Source organism: Dromaius novaehollandiae, chromosome 5, assembly GCF_036370855.1.
Source record: "Dromaius novaehollandiae isolate bDroNov1 chromosome 5, bDroNov1.hap1, whole genome shotgun sequence".
NCBI classification, from domain to species: Eukaryota; Metazoa; Chordata; class Aves; order Casuariiformes; family Dromaiidae; genus Dromaius; species Dromaius novaehollandiae.
Genome location: NC_088102.1, coordinates 57,285,488 through 57,313,114, shown reverse-complemented (window position 1 = coordinate 57,313,114; position 27,627 = coordinate 57,285,488). Strand labels below are relative to the sequence as shown.

General features: G+C 36.6%; 1 protein-coding gene and 1 long non-coding RNA gene across 8 annotated transcripts in view; one reads left to right on the top strand and one right to left on the bottom strand.

The window, feature by feature from the left end:
* DNAJC24 (DnaJ heat shock protein family (Hsp40) member C24) overlaps positions 1-19,064 on the bottom strand; it is a 42,231-nt gene extending 23,167 nt beyond the window's left edge. Inside the window, exons 1-3 of one of the 6 annotated variants that reach the window (XM_026121877.2) lie at positions 18,986-19,064; positions 18,202-18,275; positions 17,558-17,701 (exon numbers count right to left, since the gene is read on the bottom strand). In XM_026121877.2, coding sequence (XP_025977662.1) covers positions 17,558-17,665 — 108 coding nt within the window. In that variant the 5' untranslated portion in view covers positions 17,666-17,701; positions 18,202-18,275; positions 18,986-19,064. Of the gene's footprint in view, positions 1-17,557; positions 17,702-18,201; positions 18,276-18,975 lie in introns of all 6 variants that reach the window. The other 5 variants (XM_026121868.2, XM_026121890.2, XM_026121882.2 and 2 more) reach the window with 5 other exon arrangements.
* Positions 19,065-19,130: 66 nt separating this feature from the next.
* LOC112996448 (uncharacterized) lies at positions 19,131-27,038 on the top strand. Of its 2 annotated transcripts, none has more exons than XR_003262444.2 (2): positions 19,131-19,528; positions 25,871-27,038. It is a non-coding gene; the product is annotated as an uncharacterized LOC112996448 (long non-coding RNA). The 2 variants fall into 2 exon arrangements; XR_010389469.1 differs by having other exon boundaries at positions 25,728-27,038.
* Positions 27,039-27,627: the final 589 nt, after the last annotated feature.

Here is a 27,627-nt window from a genome sequence, read left to right as displayed (position 1 = left end):
TTTTCAAAATGAATGTTTTATGCAATCTTTATACATTATCAACTATACTTGTTATATACAGGTTAAGCTAACGAGGTCGGGACACAAAAAAAACCTGTCAAATGTTCTCATCTGACAGAAGTATTCATAGATCCATGCAAATTTGTCTGTAGACTACAGAGCTCATCATAACACTTCACATCATATTAAAAGAAACCTGCAAGACAGTCGACATTAAAGAAGAAAAATTTTAACCGGTTTTGTCCTATTTAATTTCCAACTATAGTCTGTGAATTCTTCTTACATTTCCCTGCCTGTTTAAAAATCAGAGTAAATTTAATGCCAGACTGGCTGTTTTCAGGAGGAAAGTCCTTCACCCTTGCTTACAGTGTATGTACCAGTTTCCTTACTGGACTTGCCACTAAATCTCACCCCTGACATACCGTGTCTGTTCATATGCAGCTTTTGGCCTCTCTGTGTAAACACCAACAAAGGGACCAATTAATGAAAACTTTGTTGGTACCTTCTGTAAGGCAGACAGTCATCCACTGGGAACGTACGATGACAATACTCATCTCACGTAGGCCAAATGGTTGCCCTGTGGTAGCAATTAAGACACCATCAGCCTTGACTAGATTCAAACCAACAACGACAGTCTGCATAGATCTGACCAAATGACCACAAATCAAGAGAAATTAACTTCTGAAGATGGGCTGGATTGGGCCCCATAATTGTATTAATTTTTCTAATTATCTATAGATCATGCAGACACATCATTTAAGACAGAAATTCCTGAAGCAAGATTCCTTAATCTGGCCACATGACCATGTTTAAATCACATCTGTAAACATCTAAGAAATCAAAAACTCACCTAAGATCATTTCAAGAATCAAAATAATATGGTAGGCTGACATTCTGAATATTTGTACTCAACTGTATTTACTTTACCCACATAAAGCCAGTGCTCATCACACGATTCCCATAGCTTTGGGATTAAGTTTGGACAACTAAGATCAATGCAGCATCCCTCCTCTTTCTTAAATTGTATTTGGAAATGAAAGTTTTGTTGTTTGTAACACTTTGATCTAGAAGTGCCTATCTGAAAGTCTCATATTGCAGATTGGGAACATGAGACACTAACATTACAGGTAATGGAAAAATCTTGCCTCTGTGGCAAAGTTCCCATTGACTTCAGGTTTTTGACAGAAGGTATCCTCCCTGAAATCTATGTCCTCAGGCAGTTTAAAGAGCGGCTGGTCAAGGCCTCAGATCTCATAATATTCTTACAAAACCAGACATTTTCTCTCTATCAGTCTCAAGGCTCAATAAATTTATGTTTAGAACTGTCCAAGGCATTAAGCTTATGTATTTGAAGTTCTACAGTTAAGCATAACACAATACAGGAGAGTGGAGTTTTCCCCCCAACAAAACTGCAAATATCCGATTCTATGTTATGTCATTATAAGGCTTGTGGTAATATTTTTAATTAAATTATTCAGTATTTATTGAAAGTTCCAGACTACTGAATAGAGCACTAAAATACAAAGCTGAACAGTTTCTCTGCTGGCAACAGCACAAAAATGGAACCCTATAATGAAATTACAATATCCCAGAACTATGTAATTATATTTAAGGTTAACACTTTTGTTAATTTTACCTAAGTCACCACACTGAATAGGTTCCAGCTGCAAATCCCTATCGGCACGTAATAGAACTAACATATGTTTTCAGTATTCTCTATGCAATGTATATGATAGATACATTTAAGCAATCAAGCACACTGAATCTAAATGATCATTTACTCTGGTTATGGGCATGGTATAGAATCTACATAGACTAGCTGCTACTGCTTTAGGGCTGAACTCTTTCTTGCAGAATCCATTCTGAGATGGATTTCAATCAAAATGGTCAGACCTTCTTACTTTGTAAATTATATAATTGTTCATTAAACTGGAATGTGAAATTTTGGATAACTAAATTTAAAAGAGGCACATACTTTAGCCACCTGCACTGGCTGAGTAAAAAAGGTAACAAACATGCACTTGGTCCCCACCATGTGGCACTCACTGAAAGGTCAGAGAAAGAAGCCATTTTCCAACTGCACCATGTGAAATCATTAAATTAGGTCAGGATGAAAAAAAATCTGAAGTATTCTACAATAATCCATAAGTGAGGCACTTTTATTCAAGAGAAGTATTCTGAAATAAACCACTTTCCTTTTTAGAAAAAACAGAGAAACTTAAACTGCTACAGAACATATATTCATTTTGAAAAAATACTTCCTTAAACACAACTTTTCTCCTATCATGGGAAGAGGGAGAATTTCTAAATGAACAATATGAATTATCAATACATTTATACATATGAATGGAAGAAACTAATTATCAGTAACTGAGTAATTCTTGCAGTACTATCTTGCAAGACTCAAAGTGCTTTTCAATTCCGAGCTACTCAATCTTCAATTGAAAATCTATTACAAACTAATATGTAATGGAAGACCAGCTATAGTTGAACCTCAAAGCCCTGTGGTGCTACCTGCTTTCAACTTGCAATGATCTCACCTGTCATCCTATCGTATAAGCCATCAAGAAATCTTACTGGCCTAGCATTTCTTTCTTTCTTTATTATTACTCTGAAGCAGTAAGAATAAAAATTACAGAATTAGAATTTATTTCATCTAATTCTACAACCACCTCTTACATTAAAAAAACCTATGCAAATGAAAGGCTTTGTGACTTTTAAGAGGAAGACTCCTACAAAACAAAGGCTCGAAACTTCAAGTTACATTTTTCTGTGAAGAACTAAGTATCCCCAGCTTTCCCCAGCTTCACAATGGAAAGTGAGGTTCTCAGAAGTGAAGACTTCCTTCACAAGGACTAAGCAGAAATATTCTTTTTTTTAGCTTTTCTACAGGCTTCATTTTGCACATAAAGGTTTTGTATGCAGCCATCCTGAAGCAACATTACACTCCACGCTCTGTGGCCTACATGGTTCGTCAGGTACTAATTAGGTAGCATGTTCTGTCAACACTTTCATGCTCCTCTTCTATTAATTGATCATTCTGCCAAATTAATACAATGCAACACCAGTTCCAAATTCCTTGAGCTCCTTTACCTGTTAGAAGCAAGGGGGGGGGGGGGTGAAGACCTCCAAAAGGTCACAAGTTAACTCTACTACAATTTATCTTGTCCCAGATTTGAAGCAACAATAAAAACACTACGCTCAAAGGTTAATTATGTTCCTGCCAACATTCTCTTGAGCCTAAATCTACTCTTCTTTTCTTAGATAAAAAAACAAACACAAGCATAAAAGACGACATTTCATCTAACAGGCAATATTAACTTCAAAAATGGTAACAGCTTATGAAAAGGCAAAGACTGCAAAATTAAACACACTTAGCCATTAACGGCATACACCTCATCAGAATATTGGCAGTTAATGTTATCACTGTTAGGTAGTGTGTATCAGAAAACAAGTCATGAATATCATCCAGAAACTACAGTATTCTAATCACACCTACATATACAAGAAGAGTCCAAACAACAGCTGCCCTTACAGCTACATACAACCAGAACAACCCTAAATCAGTATTTTATAAACAGCTTAAGAAATAAAATGCATTTTTTCTCCATTTATTACACTGCAATAAAGATTGTGAAAGATAAAAAAAAAAAAAGACAAAGCAGTTGCCAAATACAACACACTACTGCCACCTAATGCTTACTAGAAGGTTACATCGAAAAGATTTCATTGTTTCTTTGCACTACACTAGCATTATGAAACATGGAGATCAAAACAAGTAAAGTTTATTGCTGTTTTTAAAGATTTGCCTCAAATTTCCTCCCCTGTGGACTTTCTAAAGTGGACTGATGTGATCATACCCTCTTTTGTACATAAAGAATAAAGCAGCCAAGATGCAAGTTCAGTGGGCTAAATGTAAGACTCAATGTTTCATTTGCAAAAGTATCAGAAATGTTTAATACATGTATTTCCTTAGGATAGCCACATTTAAGTATTAGGACATTCACTGGATCAGGGCCCACACTTGTTTACGTTTTTGTAAGCTAATCCTTTTTAAGTAACTAGCATAATTCAATATTGAAGTGCTTCACACAGCAAGTATTTGGGGAAAAGAGTGTCATTTTATGTTAATAACTTGGCACAAGACAGAATTACTTTGCCTATGTTTTTTTTATTTCGATGATTTTGCAACTCACTCTCTCTGAAACTTGCTCACTTCTGTGGACAGAATGATTCCAGGTCTTAAGACTTGCTTTCCTATCCCACAATTGATCCTTTCAACATGCTCACAGAATGGGCAGAAGTTAGCAATGAACATGGAAGTAGCCTGCTTCTTCCACTTGCAAAGGGAGAAACAAAGTTAAAAGTTCCTTGTGACACTCAATCCTTTCACACAGAAGTGGATTTAAACTCCCCAAAAGGATGTCTATCCAAACACAGCTGGAAAAAAGGGCAAGCAATGTTACCTCCTTGACTCATTACTTCAATCCGTTTCTCCTCCTTTCCTCATCCCCAGATACAAACGTTTAGGCTTTTTAAAAACTTTAGTCTTTTCCTACCTGATCTGGTTATCTACTTTGACACTGATTCCAACCTCCACTGTCTAGCTCCAGGATGATGCTTATTCATAGGAAATGCTCCTCATTTAAAAAAAAAAAAAAAAAAAAAAAAAAAAAAAAAAAAAAAAAAGTATTATTTCATTTTCCTTCTAGTCTCTTCTTAGGTCTCACCCATTCTACAATGTTTTTACAATACTTGCTCAGTGATCAACCAGCTAGTGGAAACTGCATCCATCCTCCTCCCTTTTTCCTCCTTCCAGTCTACCATAATCCAAAATTGTAAGGCAGGTATCAATCTGAGCTCCTTTTTTGATGTTCAACTGCTTGTATTTTTTATGCACATTATTCACCTTTTCCATACCTTCAGGGCACAGATAACCACTGCTGTACACAACATCCAGCACAACAAATCTCCAATTTCACTTGGGACAAATGGGAACTATCAGAATAGAAATATTTCAGATATCATTGCTGCTATTGCTATTACCATAAGGAAATACTTGCTGTGACCCCAGGTATTTGGAGCACATACACATGAAAAAAAAAATTTTTCTTTAAGATTTTAGCTAATCATCACCCTATCAATAATATAAAAGAAAAAAAAATCCACAGACATCCCAACTTGCCAGATATAAAACAGACAGAATAAAATAAAAAGCTAGCATTAAATCTGTGTATCTATAGCACTTACTATACAACAAAATGCAACAGTTATGCAGACCACATAACTGGCATTCCCTAACACCTGTGCAGTAAAAACAGAGGATGGTGCTATCAATCTGATGTTGCCAATTATTGAAAACTATTACTGGACTCCTCAAAGAGAAAAAGTGTAATTAAAAAAAAAATCATAGAATAAATTACGCTGTCCCAGACTCATTAATTTGCATCTAGGATTTTTTTAAGGTATTTTGCACAGAAGTATTTTAAATATCCTCAACCCTCTTTCTGTTTAAGCCAAAAATTTCACCAAAACATTTTTCACATTCAAATCACATTAGCTGTCAACCCTAATTTCTAACCAGGGTATTGCATGGTTCTATTATTCATTGACAAAACTTAATCTCTGGTCAAGTTGTGCAAGAATCTGGGTTGAGAGCCATTTCAAAAATCTGAAGACAGATGGGCTTTTCTTTTTCTAAGTTTAGCACTTGCTACTAAAATCCCAATCTTCTGCATGCTTTTTTTTTTAATTTTTTTTTAAGTGCAGCAATAACAGGATTGCCATTGTAATTCTGACTACACTTCGACAACGCTTTTATAGAAGTAAGTTTTAACCTTTAAGGAAACAAGCACTTTCAATTCAACGAGACGATAGTTGTAAAGTCCTATGATTGCAGAACTGACCTCACACTATAAAGTATTTCTAATTATAAATTACCTCTTTCTCTGCAGTAAATTGTTAAAGTCTGAAGCCTACATCATATGCGACTGGAATCCTTTTTTAAGGCAATTGCTTTTATCGTCATGCTACAGGACAGGCTATTTCTCTAATCCTCCCACTCTCTTATTGGTCTTAACAATTGATAGCAGGTCTCTACTTTGTACAAGGTAACACTCCATGAACCTGTTACTTCAAAAACACTCCAGCTCCTCCTGTGAAAACAAGTAATTGCAAACTCTTTTTAGGAACTTTGTCATGATGAGGAAGATAACTATTGTACTGACAAGGGGAGTGGACTACCTTCCTGCAGCAGGAATAAGTAGTCCATCCTAGAAAAACCTAAATAATCAATTTCGAGTCTTCTCATCCCCTGTTCCTCAGTCTTTGGAAAGAATGTAACCACATTAAACAGAAAAGAGTACAGCAAATCAGCAGGTAATTACCTCACGTAACTTTCATATATGATATTCACAACCTTTTCCAACTCTTGAACAAAGCTAATGCTACAAACAGTGTGTAAAAGTTCCAGTTTGTAGTGAGAGGAAAAAAAAAAAAATCAACCGTTAATCTGGCTAATTAAGATATGAAAAGAGGAGAGAAAACAGAACCTATAGTTACCAGAAAGTATATCCTTCAAAACAGCCTCACAAGCTGCTTATAGCATCACAAGCCAGTTACAAGACTTTTGGGAATTATGCTACACAGTAGAAGGACATGTGGCAACAAAAGATCTAGCAAAGTAAGAAAATAAAGAAATGAAACATTCAAAACTCTCAGGATTATACAGGTAAAAATACAAATACAAAGGGAATTTTAAAAGTTTCTTTTAAAATTTTGGCCCCTGTGCTCACAACTTGTTAAGCGCCACATTAAACCATACTCAGCTGTGACAGGTTCATGTGACCTGCGTTCCTGGCCCCAGTCATGCAATAATGCCAGCTGCACAAGTGGTCAGGAAACTGGTTCAGGCACACACTCTTTTCAGGTGAAACAAACCCCAGAATCCTGTCCTGTACTACAAAAAACAGATTAGCTTAAAACTACTGAAAAAACGGGCATGAACTTTTCCAGCTGACATGCACTGAAGTGGATGAGGGAAAACTATTTCCTGGCTGAGCAACATCTGGCAGAAGGGCAGGGACAGGCAGTTAGGGCCAGCAGCCTTCAGCTGGCACAACAACTTGCAAGACAAACAACTTTCGATAATCTAAGACAGTCAGCAGCTTTGATACTTGACAGCTTCCTAAGAATTGCTGAACATGAAGCACAGTCTTTTCTCCCCCTAGATGACTGCCACTAAACCAGTATTCCAAACCATTACTGATTTGCAATGCCCCAAACTGGAAAGATACTTTGAAAATGTTGGATTTAAATATGCCTGGATTCCAAAATATCTAGGGCATTTCAACTCGACTACCCAAACCATTTTTTCCCCTTCATTATAAGGTTTTAAATTATTAGTAATTAAAGATGTAATTAGATTGAATTCTGTTATTACAACTTATTTACAGCATGTTTAAAAATCAACTTTCAGGCTTAAAAATAGATATTTCTTCACTCATGAGTTGAGAGAACAAAAATTCAGAAGGCTGGATATGCCCAACTGATTGAGAGAAACTGAATTTAACCTACAAATACCAAATAATTTCCTATTACATGAAAAGCTTAATAGCAAAAAGGAACAGTGATTAAAATCAACTTCAAAAATTTTCATCTAGCAAAAATATGCCTATTTTCAAGTAGAAGGAAAATAATTAGACTAACCACAGAGTTTCCTCCTCTCCCCCTGTCCCCATAAGAAGCACACAATATTTAAAGATTGGTCTCCCTCATCAACTTGTTCAATGTTCCTTAGGCACCACAAATACGAAATAATGAATGTTACAACATTTCTTTGATCTCAGAGATCATAATAAGAATGAACTTAGACTAGTTCTTACTCCTGGATTGGAAAAACCTGGATATAAAGAACAGTAAAATACGATGCTCCAAAGTATCTTTAAGCTTATCTCACCAAAGCAGGCTCCAAGAGAGCTACACAGACATCAACAGACAAATTTTCAAAAGTGCTTACGGAATCAACGTCACTTGGGAAAGCATGACCACAGAAGACATTTTTTGAAATTTATATATTATTGAGCATAACTGTAACACTTCCATAACATTTTAGAAGTTTCTTAAAGATTTCTTGCAGTTTTTCCCATCTCTAGGAGGAATATGTAATCTTTATAATATTCAGAACCATTGGTGATCTCAAAATGACACATTACACCAGCTGAATTATACTTCTTAAAATGGACACGAAAAGCTAAATATCAACAGAATTTAACAATTAGTTTGGAAAATATTTGGGTACGAAACCCACCAAGAAACCACTTCCTTTTATAAGGCAGCTTAACCTGAGAGAAACAATAGCAAACATACACATCTGAATACAAACAGAAGTACAGACTGTATATCAATATCTTAGGCAGTGCCAATATGTCTAAAGCATCTTGAAAAGTCTCAACCCTCACAGTCAGAGGCCATGAAATATGCTATGACTATTGCTGAGGGCACAAACACTCCTTCATTCTGTCGATATCACACCGGTATATTTAAAAAAAGGAAAAAAAAAATCAGCATTCGGTTATTTCAAAGTTTCATAGCCATAGTGACAAAAAAATTACAAATATAATCCATATAACATCATATGCTTTGCATCTAGTTTTGGTTGGATTTACTGACACTGAAGGCTTGAAGGAAACATTCATATCTGGACTGTTTACTCGTCTGAGGTTAATTTAACTTCTAATTTGAGGCTGGTACTCTTTTCTCCATTTGCAGTAGGGAAACAATTTTGACAGTGTGCCTTCATAAATACTAAAACACATACCTTCTAGATGACTCAAGGAAATCGCATGAAAATAAGGTACTCTGGTCATTTAACTCAATCTTAATATTGATCTCTTTGCCATTGACATTTAAGCACTCTATACTAAGCACTTTATATAAACAGTCTTAGTCTTTACAGAACTTCCTCATTTAAGGAGGGAATAGTCAGAGATGTAGATGAAAGCCATCACCTAGGATAGATCAGTACCTGTGGAGGAAAAATCCAAGCTTTTCATTACTTGAATTTCAGTAGCATCATTTACAGAAGGCATAGATATACTGAGACATTCCTACCAAACCTGTACTGAGTGGTGGTGTTCTTTAGCAGTAGGAAGCTGACTGGTAGCCAGCTCTGACAAAAGACAAGGTCCCCTTCACTTTAAAAATGAATGCTTGTTCAGCCTCTCCTCAAAACCCTAATTAGTTTATATATAATGTTTCGCTTTGAGTCCAGAAAAGAAAAAGTCTTAGCTAAGATGCTGCTCAGAAAACTTGTCCATCTTTAGCTTCTTTGACCATGGATATCCCTAGGACATAAATTCAAGCAACACAGACTCTGAACATATAAGCTAATGATAATTCATCAGGAATAACAACGAAGCGTGGAACTTCTAAAATCTCTGACTATTGACTTCTCAGTTTTAAAATGGTACTTTTAACATACTGAACATTAAATGACCTGACATGGTTTATCCGAATGACTGATAGACTAAAGTAACAAAAAGCTTAACCTAGACTTTCTTACTACAATGACACAAGTTATCTACAAAGCACTCTACAAGATGGCCCTTCAAGCACAGAATTAACTCCTAAATCAAATCAGTTCAAATTAGCTCATGTTTGCTGACCAACTGAGCTCAGTGGGAGTAGAGAAAGTATTCTTGATCAGCTGAGGTAGGGAAAAGATAAAACATGCAGGGTGAGACAATTCCTACAACATTCAGATCATAATTTTCTAACTTGAAAGTATGTAAAGATGAAGGAAAGAAAGGTGTTGCTTTTATTTATTTCCATAACAGTTATATTACATATTTGAAACGCAGGGCAGAATCATGCACAGATAATTTAAATCTAAATAACCACAGATTCCAAAACACTGGACTTTATGGACTTTCATACTACAAAAACCTCTGTTTCTGATCAATGAACAACAAAAATTGATGGTCACCATACCATGTATTATTCAAAACAGTGTGAATTTAATTTGTACATCAAATACTTCTTTTAATAGCAATCTGGGAAATATCAGACCATTTTAAGAAGTACTAATTATTATTTCAGATTCAATGCAAGTGTGCTCAATTTCATTTAATAGCAATAAAAGAGCCTTAGATAAAAACAGCTATTGCAAGATGATGGATTCTACCACTAACATTCATTGTCTTTCAAAGTTACGTTCAGGGATTACAGCTTCTTTAAACAATTGACACAGTGCTTAAAACTTCAGAGGTAGGCATTTAAATAAATACCGTTTTGAAAATGTTGAACAAGTCAAAGTATTCGACTGTGACTGCTCAAACCTCAGAATAATCAGAATATTTATTTGTGTGAAAACATTACACCAGTCCTTGTAGTCTCCTTTTTTGTGCTTTAAGTCTTCCAAAGACATATTACAGATTCTATTTTTAATATACTTTGTTACTATCCATAATTTATATAATCAATGCACAGAACATTGGAGAGAGGCATCATTAGAGTCCTTTACAGAACATAAATTGACACTGAAAGTCAATCAGACATTGGCTAAATCTCATATTTCAGTAGCCTGATGCCTATTTTGTTCTTATGCATGTACCTGGAAACTAGAGGAAAAAGTAAAGTATTAGAAGCTGATGATCATACAAAATAAGCTACAGACAATAATACACTAAGTAAACAGATTCAATTTAGAAATTTGTTTAAACATCACTTTATCAACAGGCTGGATAAGCAATATATTGCTCACATCTTGGCTTATTTTGTGATGCTATGTATTTTAATCATATTGTATATTATATAGAAATTAAAAATTAGTCTCTTGTATGGGGATGTTTACATTGTTCCATTGTTAAAATTTACTTAGTTCTTAAAAATCGAGTTAAAAGCTTTCACTTTTTTACCTAAGTAATAAAAGAACAAGATGCAATTCCATATATATCAAGATATCGTAGATACCCACCTCAAGAAAGTGAGTATCACAGACTCTACAAACCAATATTGTCACATTCCACTTCTCCTACCGTGATACCTTACTGTACCCCTTCTCCCTTCCTCCCTGCAGCTACTGCCATGAACTTTCTTTCCTCGCCTCACTTCTGAAAATCAGGATACCATTCTGAGCCTGCCTGGGCATAGGACAGGAGCCCAGCGTATACCTTCCAGATGGTTGTGACCAACCAGAACACTAATTGGTTAGCCACTGCATTTCGTTTGATTAGCCAGCTGCCTAATCGTGTCAGACATATGCTCTCATTGGTCAGTTCCCCTAATGAGAGCATGTAAGGCTCAAGGACCAACCGCAGCCTGCATTACATCTTCACACAATTCCAGCAGAGCAAGCAAGAGCTTTTGCTCAGACATGGCAGTCTGCATCACTGTATGGGGTGGCATAATGCGCCTCCAGAATGTTTGGCTTTTAAGTACCATCATGACATACACAATGAATTTCTGCTACCATTCAGATTAGCAGAAGTTCCTATTACTGCAACATGATCATTGCCAGGGTAAATATCTGTTCTGCAGACCCACTACTGAATATTATCATTACCATGACCTCTTCTGGTATAAGAAAAAAATATATATCAGGTGGATGAATTAAACAAAAGATCTCATGGTTGAAACAGCAGCAGGAACATCAGCGTTATCATGATCTGCCTAAACAAGCTATTTGAACTAGTGACTTCCGGAATACTGAGATTCCTTTGGATGCTGCAGAAATTAATAACCAATTTTGCAAGTCCCCACTTGTACTTTATTAGAGTCACTAACAGTAGAGGAAATGCAAAGAACAGGTCAAAATACTTCAGAGTCAAAAAGATCCTCCTTTGTATCAAACTTAGTGGCGTATTTTTCTCTGTTGCAATTAGATTAACTTCAGTCAGCTACAACTAGGCTGCACTGAACTTGTTCTTCTATTTATACTGTCAAATTACAAAATCCATTTTCTATTTGTTACCTCAACTAGAGTTAGAGAAGCGCAATAATCTGCTAAGTACCTCTAACAAATATGCTGCTATACAAATGAAAAATGAAAGATTTGCAAAAGACTATTAAAAAAAAAATCACAAAACAAGCAGACATGGATTACTCTCTATTGATAATCTTCATTACAAAAAGCACTGTTATAAGACTTCTGATACCCCACAACTCAAAATGTTTTCATTTTTAGAAATCAAATTCTCAACTTAAATTCAGCATCAAAAGAGTCCTTAGCTGGCAGGTACTTTAAGGAGTAACACTGAATTTAGTTTCCATAACTTTCCATATATGACCTCCACTGTATTCCTTGTCCTTGCAAAATGTAGATGTGTACATAAATCTGGTAAAATACAATGGATTTTTTTTTCTCTAGAGAGAGAGATATCTTTCCTCTACACAAGCTCAGTTGCCTGAAATTATTTTGCTTCATTAAATTAAACTTCTATTAATGTCCTTTTTTAATGTTGCTAACAGTCATTCTCACATGCATCTGATGCTGTTTTCAAATTTTATATTCTTTCAAACAGAATAAGTGATTATCTTAACACTTTGTTTGTATACATGTACACACACCACCCCTTCTGATCAAAAGATAATCTTTGTACCAATGTGTTAAGTGGCACATTTTATCTCCTTTCCATATTAAAAATAAGAGCATCCTGAATACTCCTTGCTCAAACTACACGGATTTCTTTAAGATTAGGGCACGCGTTGTAACAGCAGCATATAATTTTCCTGCACAATCATTTTTTTCCAGTTGAAAGGTATCCTATAATATCATCAGCATCAACACGAACAGACACCTGATTTTCAGCTAGACAAAGCTTATGTCTGGTGACTTTATTTTCTCTAAAGAGCCATTTTCAGATATAGAGCAGCTACATGAAAATTTGAAAACAATCTGGCAGCTCATTTTTTGACCACAAAATCCTAGACCAGAGGTGATACAAAAATTGTAGCAATAATAAGATGGTACAATTTTTTTCAAATATCCTACTTTTGTTACTCTAATTTTAGCCGCTGTTAATTTTACACATTTAGAAACAAAACAAAAGTAACATCCTTTCCAAAAGCTGTATGGTTTCCTTGAGAGACTATGCATATAGCCTAAAACTTGTTTATGCATTCATGAAATCTTACTGTTGAAACTACAGTGCATTTATGGATAAAAAGGCTGTATTTATCCCAAATATTTCAAAATCATGGGGATGTTCTGAAGACAAAAAAACTAAAGACTAAATTCCTACTACTTACACAAAAAGTAATTAATTCTCAAAATCCCTTATACTTGTTTTGGGAGTATGGAATCTGCAAGTTTTCTGTGCTCCAGAGAGCACTTCAGAAGGAATTTAAGATAGCCAGTCAAGGAATCTTTGCATAGGGCTATGCTGGTTATAAAATATATATTTCTAATTAAACACTTTTTCAGAATTATTCGGTGAAATTCTCTGACAGAGAAGACGCTGGAGTACGAATCACCATACAGTAGAGTATAAGCCAGCATACTCTGGAATATAAGCCATCATACACAAAAGTTTGATTTTGTTTTAGAAATAACCTAATTATAAAAATTGCCAATATCACGAGCATGTCCTGTACTCAAAAGCCTGTCATCTTCAACTACTATTGATTATTACCATAGGAAAGTATCGAGATGATCCAGGTGTCAGTCACATGAGCATGCAAGAATTTTACACAATTTTTAAGTTTTATGGTTGCAAAAAAAATTTTAAATATAAATTTTACTTAAATATTTAGAAGGTGAAAGAAATAAAAAGTACCAGTTTACAAAATAGAAAAGAAAAAAACAACAATTTTTAGGCCAAATCTATGCTGTTTTCTGTATCTAATTAATATTATTTAAAAGATGGGATTGACAAAATTCAGAAACCAGAATAAAATAATTTACTTAAAGATATGTTGCCCCAGTTGGGTCCTTAATACAGTTCCATTTGTTACAAGTTCATGTCTATCCTTAATTTGTTAGAATTGACAAAAACAGATTATATTTTAAAAAGAAATCAGTTCTAACTGAATTTGCCCTTGTCAGATAGTTCTCACAATGTACAATGCAACCATTTTTATTTGCATACTACCCTGTATTATTAAGGTCAGTCCTGAGATTTATCTGCAAATTTAAATATCTTTTGGATGACATATGGCAAGATCTCCAACTCTTCTTAGCCTAGGAAATTTATGTCTGCCTGTTCATTCAAGATGCTAAGCATACATGTGTTGACAAATACAGAAAATAGCAGATGGCAAAAAGCAAATGCTCAACATGAAGCATTGTGGATCATCTCAAGAAAGCTTGGACTTAGGCATTTGCCATTTTTATTTTAACAGCAGAATTATGTTTAAATTCCACCACTGGTTATCCCTGATGCTAATGAAAATCTGTGATTAGGATATTTACCACTACAGAATGAATATCTTATCAACTGCGATTGGTATCTGAGATCTTACCTGCTTTATAAACTTTTGAATTTTTAAATAATTAGGACAGTACACTTCTTCAGAAGGTTAACTTCTGCAGCTATGCATAAGTCAGAACTCTCTGTATTGACCAAGTAATTTGTCATGAAATCTCCTCATACGCAGCACATGGAACTGCTCGTCTGCCATCCCAGCTTCTAAACTGGACTTACTCTGCTAAATCACTACCATTACAGTGCAAAGAATTGCCTGGAGCATCTGCATGTAGATCTGCCCACAGTGATACCACCCCCAGTATCTCCAGCAACAACTTCAGAAAACCATAAATGAATATTTTACGAGTTAGAGGCATGCAGCCACTAAGAGCTCCAAGTACAAGCTTTACTTGGGGAGCAAAGGGGTTAATTCCCAAGAATGGGACACAACACATAAGATGAAAGGTCAACCCAGAACTATACTTTTTACTAATAATGAGCAGTAATGGACACCTAGGGAATAGCATTAGGACAAGACAAACATATAGCAACACCTTCCCTTTCATATTCTACCAATATGCAGAAGTCCACAGCTCAGGGATTTTCTGAACCAGACACGCTAATTTTTGTGTTAGCATGCCACAGTGGACCTTTCTTTCATGAATATCTCACAACTCTTTGAACCATGGAACCTCTTGAATTCAACATCTGTGGCAATGCATTTCACACTTCAATTACGGAAGGTCCTTTTAATGAAGGTATATGTTTTGTAGGCTCCAGTCGCTCCTATAGCCAATGAGTTTTTAAGGTGTATAAAAATAACTGTTTTATTACCATGATGCCTTTATGCCTGTCACAGACTACAGACTGACCACGCTAGATGCCGTATCAGTAAATAGACAAACAAAAAAAGCCTGTAACAGTTCAGCTAAAAGAAAAAGATGAACAGAGAAAGGACATATGGCAACAGCAACACACAAGGAGCAGAAAATCTGCCTTGGAGAAAATACCTACAAGTAAGCACCAATGTGGCTTTTTAATAAAAAAAATTAAAAAAAAAAAAAAAAAAAGAGACAGTGAGAGAGAGCATGCATCTGCCATCACTAATAGCCAAAGAATTCTGAGCAGTGTAGGAGTGGGGGGGAAAAAAAAAAAAAAGTACTATATTCCAATTTTCTCCAACATTTCCCACTGACTTTTCAAATAAAGAACGCTGACCACTTAGTTTGGAAAAGTGCAGATCCTAAAGAATAGTTAGCTTATTAAAATATAGTTTTAGCAGCAGCAAAGTTTAGGCAGTTGTAACTGCAAGAATTTTCATTTTATATGCTTCAAAACAATTACATGAAAGTATGGTGATATAACATTACAAGCCAGTATTATTTCTTTTAAGTTGATACAGAAAAGGAAATGTAGTTTCAATTCTGCTCTGTTTTATTCAGGTGGCAAACTGCTCTGAAGAATCCTTTATATATTATTTTAATTTAATTATTATACATAGGTCTGTAGTTAAAGAAATACATTAATTCCATCATAGCATTCAGTTTAAGTTAGCCACCTGAACAGAAGAGATATTTTACATTGCAGTCCCTTCATTAAGAAGAGAGATCATTATTAATTTATTTATATTTTACTAGTAATTGAATAAAACAAGAAGTATTAAGATGTTGAAGGAAACAACTATTACTGTTAAGAGTGGAACAAAGAAGCTTGGTTTCCAAAGACTTCTGAGATTGATTTTTCTCACGTTTAACAGTGAGAACCAAAGGATTTCTGTCCTACATCTACCTGCAAATGTCTTGTAAAGTGTAAAATTTAAGAATCCTACTTCTTTGTGAAATTTGTCTGAAACTAATCTGAGTACTTAAAGTTATTAAGAGGCACTGAGATGGGCTAATGTACAGCAGGATTACTTAGGAAACACAGCTGAAAAGAAAGAGTATCAAAATGCATTAGTTCAGAATACATTGGTGAAATGACCTTGAAAACAATTTAAGGGGGCTGGGGACAGAAAAAAAAGGCATGAGTTTATTTCAAACCTAACAAGACCAGTTCCCCCTAGATTGGCATTTACTTTACCTCACTTAAAAATTTCAGCTTTCTACCATCTGACATCTCAGATCAAGCAAGAGAGCACGTGCATGGCTAATCTAGCACCCTGCCAATACTGACCATCCAGCTACCAGCTCTCTAAAACAATCAACATAAGCCAAGTTCTGCTCACCTTCTTTCTGTCAGGAACACTAACTTGGGTCTTTCTTCTCTAGCAGCTCGTCAGGTTTCATGAAACTTAAAAGAGCTTAGTTATCTTGGGATTTTTATTTGTCTATCAAATTTGGTTGACAATGGCCAACAGTATCAAAAATAATTGAGATAGTTTAATTACATATGTCTCCTTTTCTCAGAAAGCCAGGCCAAAATGTGATTTGAGCAAAAAGTTAGCGTTCAGGGGAAGGAGTAATACAGGAGAACAAAGAACAACATGAAGTAACCTGGTGAACCTCTAAGATTCTTATGCATGGATACTAGGAATACAGGAAAAATGAAGAGAATACTGAGAACATGAAGTCTTAATGGATAACCAAACATATGACTCTACACAAATGCACCAGAAACCTTCAAATAAAAGTTGTTAACATTTCTGTATTTTTCTCTTATACATTTTCTACCCCATTACTGCAGACTGTCAGGAAAAACTTTTTGCTTTTTGAAAATGCTCATTATTTATTATGGGTTGCATTCAGGACACTAACTGCAGGCATGATAGTAAATATCACAAGTACTGATCAGCGCATTTCCTGACTATGTATTTCAAACAGTGAATGACCTTTCTTGACCTGCAAGCCTGATTACTGTTTCATGAGGTGCTAGATGAAATATTTGGCTTGATTCATTCACAAGTGTTTAGCAAAGCTGGGAAATATATCGATATTTTGGAACCACACCACTAACATCCACTTTATGTAATGTAACGATAAGTCATACGCTCTTAACATTTATTTCATACTTATAATATCAGTTCATTTAGGCTGGTTTAAACATACTCTGATTACTCACATTTATACAAAAACTGTAAAATGAAGCCTGCAATTATTACTTTATTGGTTTACAAAGTTATTTTTGCACGATTTAAAGAACAAAAACATACTTACTAACAAAATCAGTTTTTGGTACTTCCGTTTTAGTTCTGTCAGACTGTCTGATGGCTCTGCACCCAAGATTTTGTACCAGTCCTTTTGAGTTATCCTTCCAAAGGCCATAGCCTGTCTGGCTAAGAAATTACTTTCTTAGCGCTGCTTAACAAAATGAAATAATAATTATAATTTGAAAAGAACATTTGAAAAATTAAAAGTGAGGAAATATGACAAACTACAGGAGCATGAAATAGACTGTGGCCCTCAAGCATACCTCTCCCCCTAGATGAAATCTACAGCACAAAAAAACAGTTCATTAATTCAAACAGCCAAAACATCCCACAGATTTGACAGCACATAGAAAAGGATTTAGACTGTTTCCTTTCCTATCCCTACGGGTATTGTGTTTCATAAGCTGTCCATGAACTCCTTAGAATCATTTGGCCCTTTAACCTTATGAGCATGTTACCCATGTTACAAGTAATACACACCTTTATTTTAAAGGAATACTATGATTAATATCTTAGAAAGTTAGGTATACAAAAGTGCAAAATTCTACTTGGTCAATCCTGGAATAAGACACAGGAAGTTAATGTCAATAATGATACATCAACATTCAAGCTTCAAGCAGACACTTAGCCACACAGAAGCCCCAAACTTACAATAGCTGATTTACCAGGAATCTCCTGATATGGAATAACACTGTTTCTCAGTAGAGCATCACGTAATTTTGCCACTGTCAAAAGAAAAGAAAACGCTATTTTCCACTTTGGCATTAAAAAATGTTTTCTGACAACTTCTGTTCTACTTCAGATTCTTTTCTTTTTTTAAATGGGAGAAGTGTGCTTTTCAAACTTTGCTGAGTTACAAGAATTACAAGAAGAAAGAGGGCAGGTACGACTACAGAGTAAAGCCTCCTGTTTTCCTTTCAGAAAGAATCACGCAGGTATGCAAATCTTTCCATTCCCACTCCCCAACCTGTATGTTCTATTCCAACTCCTTCCCCCGGGATGATCCTCAAAGGCTTTTAAAACTAGACGAGAAACGCAAGTACCCCCGGGGCCACACTCCTGCGGCGCGACCCACCCCCGAGTACGACACGGCCGCCGCGTCGCAGCGGAGCCGCACCACGGCCACGGCCGGGGCTCGGCTCCGCGCCGACCGACACGGCGGCGGACCGGACGCCCGCACCTCAACCCGCGGAGCCAACCCGCGCCAGGAGGAGCCTCCTGAGCCCCGCGCGGCACTTGGGGCCCTCCCGGAGCCCTCCCGCCGCCGCCCCCTCAGCACGGCCGCCGCGACACGGCTCCGCCAGGGGCGCGCGCGCCGCCACGGCCGTTATCGCCAATGGACGCCAACGGTCGCTGGCGGCGCGAGGCGCTGAGGCTGCCCCGCAGAGGGGCGCGTGAGGCGCCCAGCCCCGCGGCACGACTCACTCGCACCCACCTGCCCCGCGGCTCCAGCCCGGCAATGGCGGCGGGCAGTGCGCGAGATTAACTCCTCCGGGAGGAAACAGCACCCTCTGACACAGCTCCGAGAGTTGCGAGTGGAAGGGGCAACAGTCCGGAGGCCTTACCGGGCCGGCTTGCCTGTTTCCGTCCGGGCATTAGTGGCGCCGGCACCGGCAGGAAGCGGAGCTCTCGGCGGGGCCTGACGCCGTCGCTATGGCGACCGACGGCGCTGCCGCGCGGACGCAACGGCTGCGAGGCTCAGTGAGTAACGGCCGCGCCCGGCAGCTCGCGCCCGGCCCCGCGGTAACGTCCACCCGCCCGCTCTCTCCGGGGAGGCCGCCCCGGGCGGCGAGACCCGGCGCGCAGCGGGCGCCGCGTCCCTCTGCTGCCTGCCCCGGGCCGAGACCGCCCTGGCGCCGGGCAGCGGGCTCCGCCTGCCCCTCTCCCGCCGCGGGGGCGGCTGGGCGCACGGGCCGCACGAGCAGCCTTTTCCTCGCCGTTTTAGAGCAGCCGGGTTACGCAGCAAGAGGCTTTCTAGGTAAATGAAGAAAATATTATCTAATTTACAGATCTACTCACCGCCTGGGAGTCAGTTTGGGTTTTTTTCCTCTCTTTCCTAGACACCCTCATCTCTACAGAGAATTGAATACCTTAGTATTTTGCCCTTTGCTATACTTTGGTAGTTGAGGTCAAATTTGTTGTGTGGGTGTCCGCAGTTGTCAAAAGGGGCAGAGATGTCTTTGCGCTTGGGCAGTACATTTGATGATATATGAGCCACAGTACGATCCAGCTCCTTCTGTCAATGAAATTTTGACTTCTGCAGTGCTGACTTACAGACGTAATTACATATTCCACTAAAGTCATTGAATTAAAGTGTATCAAATGTGAGCTAATTTATATAGTCCCTTTTGAAATCAGAATTTATCCCCTGAGATGAAGGTTTCAGTACGACTTCATAAGTTACTTTCTTCAGTTTGGCTTGCTGATAGCCAGTCAGCCCACAGGTAACTTGGAAAGTCCCACAGCGCTCAGTGTAGTCTCCTCAGCTGTTGGTTGGGGCTGATGTGTTAAGAAGTACCGTTTGTCACGGAGGGGAGGAGATTAAAAGGAAAATTGTAGAAGATGTGGTGATGTCACGCAATTTTAGTCCCTAAGTCCAAGACTCTTAAATGCTGTATATAGTGTTTTTTCATTTGAATTCATTATAGGATTGGTACCTGAATCCAGTTGGTAATGCAGTGTAAACTCAGAGTTACCTGAGAAATTGTGAGCATTTGTATCTAATAATAACATTCTCTGTAATATTATGTTCAATAGAAAATTAATTATAAATGCTATCAAAATATCTCTGAAGTCAGAACAATTTCAGAGGTCAAACTCATTTTTTTTCTATGCATGTTCAGCAGTAAAAGAAATTAGTCTGTTTAATATTACAGTTTGAGGTTCATGAACTGCAAAATGCATGAACTATGAAAAAAAACGCTATAGGTTTCTCAGGCCTTATACTATATTCTTTGTGGCTCAGTTTCTTATTTAATGATTTTATCTATCCAGTTTGGGGGAAATCATAGCCTTATGTTTTAAGGTACTGTTGTGGTTAGGTTTAGTTGACCATACTCTGTCCGCTCGTAATAAGTTTTGACACTGTTGATCAATTCCAAGCCAATGTTGTTAAATATTAAGTTACCTCAAGATTTGTTAAAATCACATGGGTATGTAGGAGAGAGGGACCCAGGATAAAACAGACAGAACTTTTGGCAGCTACTGGCTGCTACTGCAGCATGTAGTTCAAACTAGCCATAGGATTTGCTGCTTTTTCCCCTTCTGTCATCAAAACTGAAGTAGGTAAGTGATATGGGAAGTGTGGGGAACTTGTAGCGCAAGTCTAGGATGTGTGGAAAAAACAAAGCAATTTGCAGTATATAGCCGTTGAAGTCATGGAGAGGATCTGGGACTGTTGTCATGGGAAGGTACAGGAGACACAGGACCCAAGTCTATATGAAACCATGTTTCATTAGTTCCCTGTCTATCTTCAACAAATTTTATGTAAGTATATGCAGGTGCTATTGATTTCACTGCAGCTGGATACCTAAATGTGTTAAAGTCTTCTTCCCATGGTAAATGTAAGATAATTTTTATATAGGCTGTGTTTTTTAAATGTTTTTTATGAGGAAAATTTAACATTTTAATACATGCTTTATTTAAAAGTTACATTGTATTGTGCTATGTTGTGATAGAAGTACAAGGGAAGAATTTTCTGATTCATTTTATGCGCAGCAGTTCCCTGGGCTACTGTGTCGTGTATTAATACAGTAAAAGATAAGATTGTTATTTTTATTTTATTCTTTCAAGAAACAGTTGAAACATCCAGACTTTTTAAATTTTAACTACATTTTTACTTGTGAAGACAATGTGTATTTTTCAAAGTGTGCTTAGAGCAGTGAAGTTTTTTTCTGGCTTTTTTGTTTGTATTGGTTTTATATTGCTATAAAAGTGTACAAAAGATGCACATAAACACAGATTTTATATAAATCAGAAGGTAAGTCTTTGTAAGATTACTTACCATCTAGAACACTCAGAATATTTGAGAAATAAGGAAATTTGAGATTAATACCTTTTTATAGATGAAAAGTTAAAGTCATTTAATATAACTAATTCCCATCTGGACAGCACTTAAGCGTGCTAAAATTTAGCATACACTTTAGTACTGTTCTTAATAGGAAACACTATTCCTGATTTAGTCTGTTAGCTTAACTTTTTTTTAATTTATTTTATTCCCGGTTTTCTACTGTGACATCAGAGTCTTCTCTGCTTTCATATTTTATGACTCAGAAGAAATAGGATTCAGAGCAATAAAGCCAGAAGGAACCACCAGATTACTTAGTCTGAATTTCTCTATATTATGGAGCACTGTATGTTCCAACTATCAACATTAGGAAATGAGAAATTCCTCACTTCCGAGACAGTCTGTTTTGATAGCTAATTACCCTACTGTTAAAAATTGTGCCTAATTCTAATTTTGATTTTGTCTGGCTTCCATTTTCAGCTGTCAATTCTTATTACACCCTTTGCCTTAAATTGTAGGGCCTTTTAGCATCAAATACATACCAACACAAACAGGCACTGAATATTTCTTTGTTCCTGTTAAATTTAAGAGATTGAGCACTTTTAAGTTTTTCACAGTAACATATTTTCTCTTAAATCATTTTTGTATTGTTCTTTCTCCATTTTTCTGACTTTATTTTTAATGTCGCAATTAATGAGAGCTATGTGCAATATTTCAATATAGGCTCTTGCCAATGCTCCTTCTGGCCTACTGATTTCATTTTGACTGTTCAGCTGAGTACAGTGAGGAGGTTTTTTTTCAAATGAATTGTTCTGCCAGAGCTATAGTAGACAGCTGACTCAAGGAATGGTATAAGTGAAAATTCTGAATTCTATCTCTTGGGAACACTTCTTTCACTACCAGAGATAAAATAATTTGTTCAATTTTGGACAATGTTAGGCTTCTTTTTTAATCTAGGTATTAAAATCCTTGGAAGAGGTAGGATTTTTTTTAAAAATTATTAATATACTTTTTTTTCTTTTTTTATGAGAAAAGTATGTCAGAGATCTGAGCGTTCAGCTCTTCCAGAATTTGTTTTAATTAGGTCACATTTGTCAACAGTAAAAAAGAAAAACAAAGTTTTGTCTCCCAGGAGATGTGTGATATGATAGACTAAATGTCATAATGATGTGAACAAATGAGATGTAACATGCACTGAAAATATATGTTTTCCATTAAATTTCCACAAAATGATTGAAAATGTCTTGGGAATTATTTAAGCAATTTACAATATTGTTTAAAAAGGTACATCTGGGCACAGTGAGTACAGTCTTTTGTCGTTCATTAGCAATGTATTTAATGAGTTGTGTTTTTTTTTTAAGTGATAGATAGTTAAGGTAACAGACAAGTGACAGATTGTTTGTCTTTAACGATTTCCCTACTTCAGGCCCATTACAAAGCAATTAGAAATCTGACAGCATTTTTACTCTGCATTACTGATCATCTAAAGTGATGAGAAATGAGAGGTGATGAATATTAATTGTATATTTTCATATAATTATCATAAATTATTACCTTGTCTAGTGTGCTGCAGGTGGAGGAAAGTCAAGGGATGGAAATTCAGTCAAATATGACAATTTGAAGGATTTCATGACTTAGTTTTTGTCTTTAAAATGCAGTGTCAATCAGGCTAAACCAGGCATAGATTAACTGGGGGAAAGCTAAAGATACTCGCACCTTTCCTTCCTTTGTTAGCATTGGTCAGCATTTACTCTTGGGTCACGTGACACATTATGCTTACACCCTTGCATAGCCTGCCCCATTTAGGTTGGAGTTGTATCTGTCTTTTTTCATAAATACTTACTTAATGTTTGTACATTAAAAAAGTATTACAAGCCAGGCACTTGGGATTCAAGAACCAGCCGTTCTCATTTTTTTCAGCCTCTTTGTAAATACGCATTATAATACATCGCTTCTTTGCATCATGCTTTTTTTCTCAGGGGAACCCTGCCTCTACCAAAGATGAACAGTGTTCATATGACTCATTTGTTCAAGTATGGACCATTGTTCAAATTTTGCTCTGAAGATGAAATCATCAGTTGCATAATAAACTGATATGATAGCATCTTACTTGTTTGCAATCCTTATAAGATTTTTATCTTCATCCTTACAAGATTGCCCTTACTGTGAGAAAGCTATCTCTTTTCCCGCATTCCCCTGCACACTTCTGGCTAAGTGAAATGGGTGATTTAGAGGACTCATGAAAAAATATATGCTTATGTCACTAAAGTCTCTTAGAATCCATATACATATGAAAGTCAAATAAAAAATGCATGTGAAAATTTATTTTTTTTTCTTACTTTCAGTGCTTGACTTTACAAACCTGATTATTTGGGCAGGGTAGTCAACAGTGTTTTATCCATACTACATTTGAAAAATCACACTAGTGTTATTAACACTGTTGCCTAGCTTCCCAAATTACTGTATTAGTGAGAACTAATAGGGAGAAGAGTGTTTCCTCATGGTGGCAAACCTTACAACAGGCTACTGTCCAAATCTGGTTCGGCCTTTGAGCATAAGAACCTAAGAGCATTCAAACAGGGTTAATGTGAACTTAGCCTTCTGTCTCTGACAGTGGCCATTAGTGGAGTGAAAAGATTACAAGAAGCAGCACAAGTATAGGAAATCCGTCACATGGTAAATCCTCTGAGATATGAATTTTTATATTTATGTATAATTTATAGTTTGAAATTAAGGATCTAATTTATCAGTAAACTAACATTGTGTGCTAACGCTCTGTCAATCTGGTACATTCTAATCCACATTTTCATCATGAAGGGATTTCCTTTCAGAAGCTGTGCTATAATAGGCTTAATTCCCATACTGTTTTCCTGCAGATGGAAAAGGTAGCAGGAATAGGATGGACGAGTAACATGATGTCCTTAATGCTGAGGCCTCATGTTCATTGTAATGCATCTTATTTATGCTCTTATGTGGCCAAAGTCCAACTTTGTTCAAGTTTAAAAGATACACATCTAAAAATTGAACTCATTTTTCTCCAGTTGTATGCCAGTGCATTCCATAGTAAATGTTTTTATATGTTGTCATTTTAATCCCTGTTCTGTCATGTAGGCTCAGACTTAATTAATATAGTGGCATCATGCTCCTTGAGATTCTAAGAAAGGCCAGCTTCTCTGGGATACGCATTATTCTCAGTATAACTCTGCAACTCAGAAAGGAAGGAGAGCCATACTATAGCCTTTCCATTTTTCATGTCTGACGTGACAGTTTTAATACCCATCCACTCTCTCACTATTAAAATTGCCGTTATGCCTAGCCTGCATGCAGATTTTTCAAATAAAAGGACTTTTTTTTGTTCTATCCTCTTGTGTACATATTCACGTTCTGTGTAATCATATGCTGTTAACCATGAGTATAAAGCCATACATTCTTTCAGTTCTTTTTTTGAAATTCTTATAATGAAAAGACAAAATAAGATTCCTTTTGTTGTTAAAACTTGATCTTTATTCTGCTTTACTTAAACCAAATAGTCAGATGTTTATCAGAACCCAGCCATGTTTAATGTCGCATTGGTTACTTGCTAAGGCAAACTGCAATACATGTGAAGACAATGGAGCAACAACTTTGGTGTCTGTGATGCTTGTAAACATGACAGATAGACAATATTTCACAGTTTATGTTAGCAGTAGCTTCTCAATAAATGTAATTATCAAAGAAAATATTTAGTTTTGGAATTTAGATTATTCATTCTATTTTAATTGGCTTTTTCAAGATAATTGGATATGTTCCCATGTGTTTGTTGAAATGGGGCACTGGGCTAATTGGCTTTTTGCTTATTTTCTTTAGAGGCAGCTTGTAGTTTATCATACCATTTTTCCATTATGTAGTTTGTTTTTAAGATCAAAGTACTTTCCAAGTATGAAGGCAAGTTTTAAAATGCATTTTAGCATTACAGTAAAAAATGTCAGGCACTTTTACTACCTATACTTCTAATATCATTTAATTATATATTCCTGTATTATATATAATTTTTAGTCCTAGCTTAAGCAAAATTTCTGTTGTCTTTCCAGTTTCAACTGAAGGTGTAGTTTGAAGATACAGCTATGGTATCTCTAGTTGCCACTAAAAGTGATAAAATTCTTTTGCCATTTCTTTTTCCCCACACCTCCAGTCATGAACTCCTGCTTCCCTTGCATCAGCACTGTCATTCATGTGACCACACAGTGAAATAATTCATGGAGATAAATGAACAAAAAATCTAATTCTACTAGAAAAAATTACAGTTTTTGCTGATTTGAGATTTCCCCTGAACAGATCTGTCATGCATCAGTGCCAGCACTGAGAAGAAGGCAGGAGAACTTGTCCGGGACAGGGGGGAAGAGATGGAAGAAGGAAGCAAGTTTGCCTATTTTGATGTCAGCTAGCCATCAGATCATATTACTTTATCATCAAGCCGAATGCTGAGCTAAGACCAAGCAAAATCTGTAACAGTCAGCACATCATAAAGCTTTCTCAGGATAACACATCACCACAAACATTTGAAGGCTGAAATATATAAAAGGGGAACATTACTCAGACTGCCAAAGAGCTGGACTCTGCATTTCCCTTTGCTGACCCTTCATGAGATTCCTCTCTGCCAATTTCTCCAGCCTGTCGAGCTCTCTCTGAATGGCAGTGCAACCATCTGGCGAATCAGGCACTCCTCCCAGTTCTGTATTGTCTGCAAACTTGCTGAGGGAGGACTCGCTCCCATCGTCCAGATCATTAATGAAGATGTTAAACAGTATTGACCCCTCATGGACACTACTACTCACTGACCTCCAGCTGGACTTCAGGTCTCTCATCGCAACCCTGAGCCCCGCAGTTCAGCCACTTTTCAAACCACCTTACTGTGCCCTAATCTTGCCTGTACTTCATCAGCTTGTGTATGACGATGTTATGGGAGACAGTGTCAAAAGCCGTACTGAAGAAGAGACACACAACATCCACCGCTCTCCTCTCATGCACCAAACCAGTCATCTCATCTCATCTCATCCAGCAAGCCAATCATCTCATCTTTACAGCCAGACTTCCTGTTAGTCATGAAAACCCTCAAATAATTGGTTGTATTTATACTTATTGTATGTATAAGCAAAAGTCTTTCAGCAGTGGATTGTCTGTTAAGCATCAACAAACTGAACTTGAGCCATGGTCTGCACTCCTGAAGGCATATAAAACTATTCGCAACGGAATTATCATTTCCCCTATGTAGAATTACAGTGTGATAGTAATCTCACAGAGGGAATTATATGCACTGTTTATATGTAGCTTTATCAACAAATAATAGAGATATCTACCATGCTTAAATCTTGTCATGGTGATTTAAATGACATGATGGCATGTCTACATTTTGTAGACTCTGAAAATACTAATTTAATATACTTTCAAACATCCATTTAAGAAATGTACAACAAGGCCTTGATCGTGCAAGGAAGTATCTATGTTTCTATTCTCACTGAAGTTAACAGACACGCTGTTATGCTTTAAATTAAGCAGCTGTTTAAGCATTTGCAGGAAATGGCTCTTAAACTGTAAAGACCTGCTTTAGTTTTGCTTTAGCATTTACTGGTACTATTAGTTTTGTTTAGCACTGTAAGTGCTAAATTGTTCTAGGGACCAATTCATAAATTTTTGTCTCAGATAAATTGTATAGTTGACTAGCTGACTGTGTACATTGTACTTTGTTCCTTTTCATTAAAACATATATATACAAATGTGAATTTTTATATGATTTTAAAGCAAGCACTTTAAGAGCTTGTGCTTATTTTGTAAATTTTTGTCAGTACAGCTTTTACAGTAACACTGAAAATGAAAGGTTCATTCCCGCAGGTAATTTGCTCATAAGGTGGCAAATCTCATGCAAAAAAAAATTTAATTTTAGAATTTCTCAACTGACCAGTCTGTGTCAAGCAATTATAAGCAAAATATTAGATAACATATTAGACTGTATATATGTCCAAAAGCCAGTGATCTATTTTAGGTTAATGTAAACTCTAACCTGGATTCAGATAATTTTATATGAAGGTTGATTA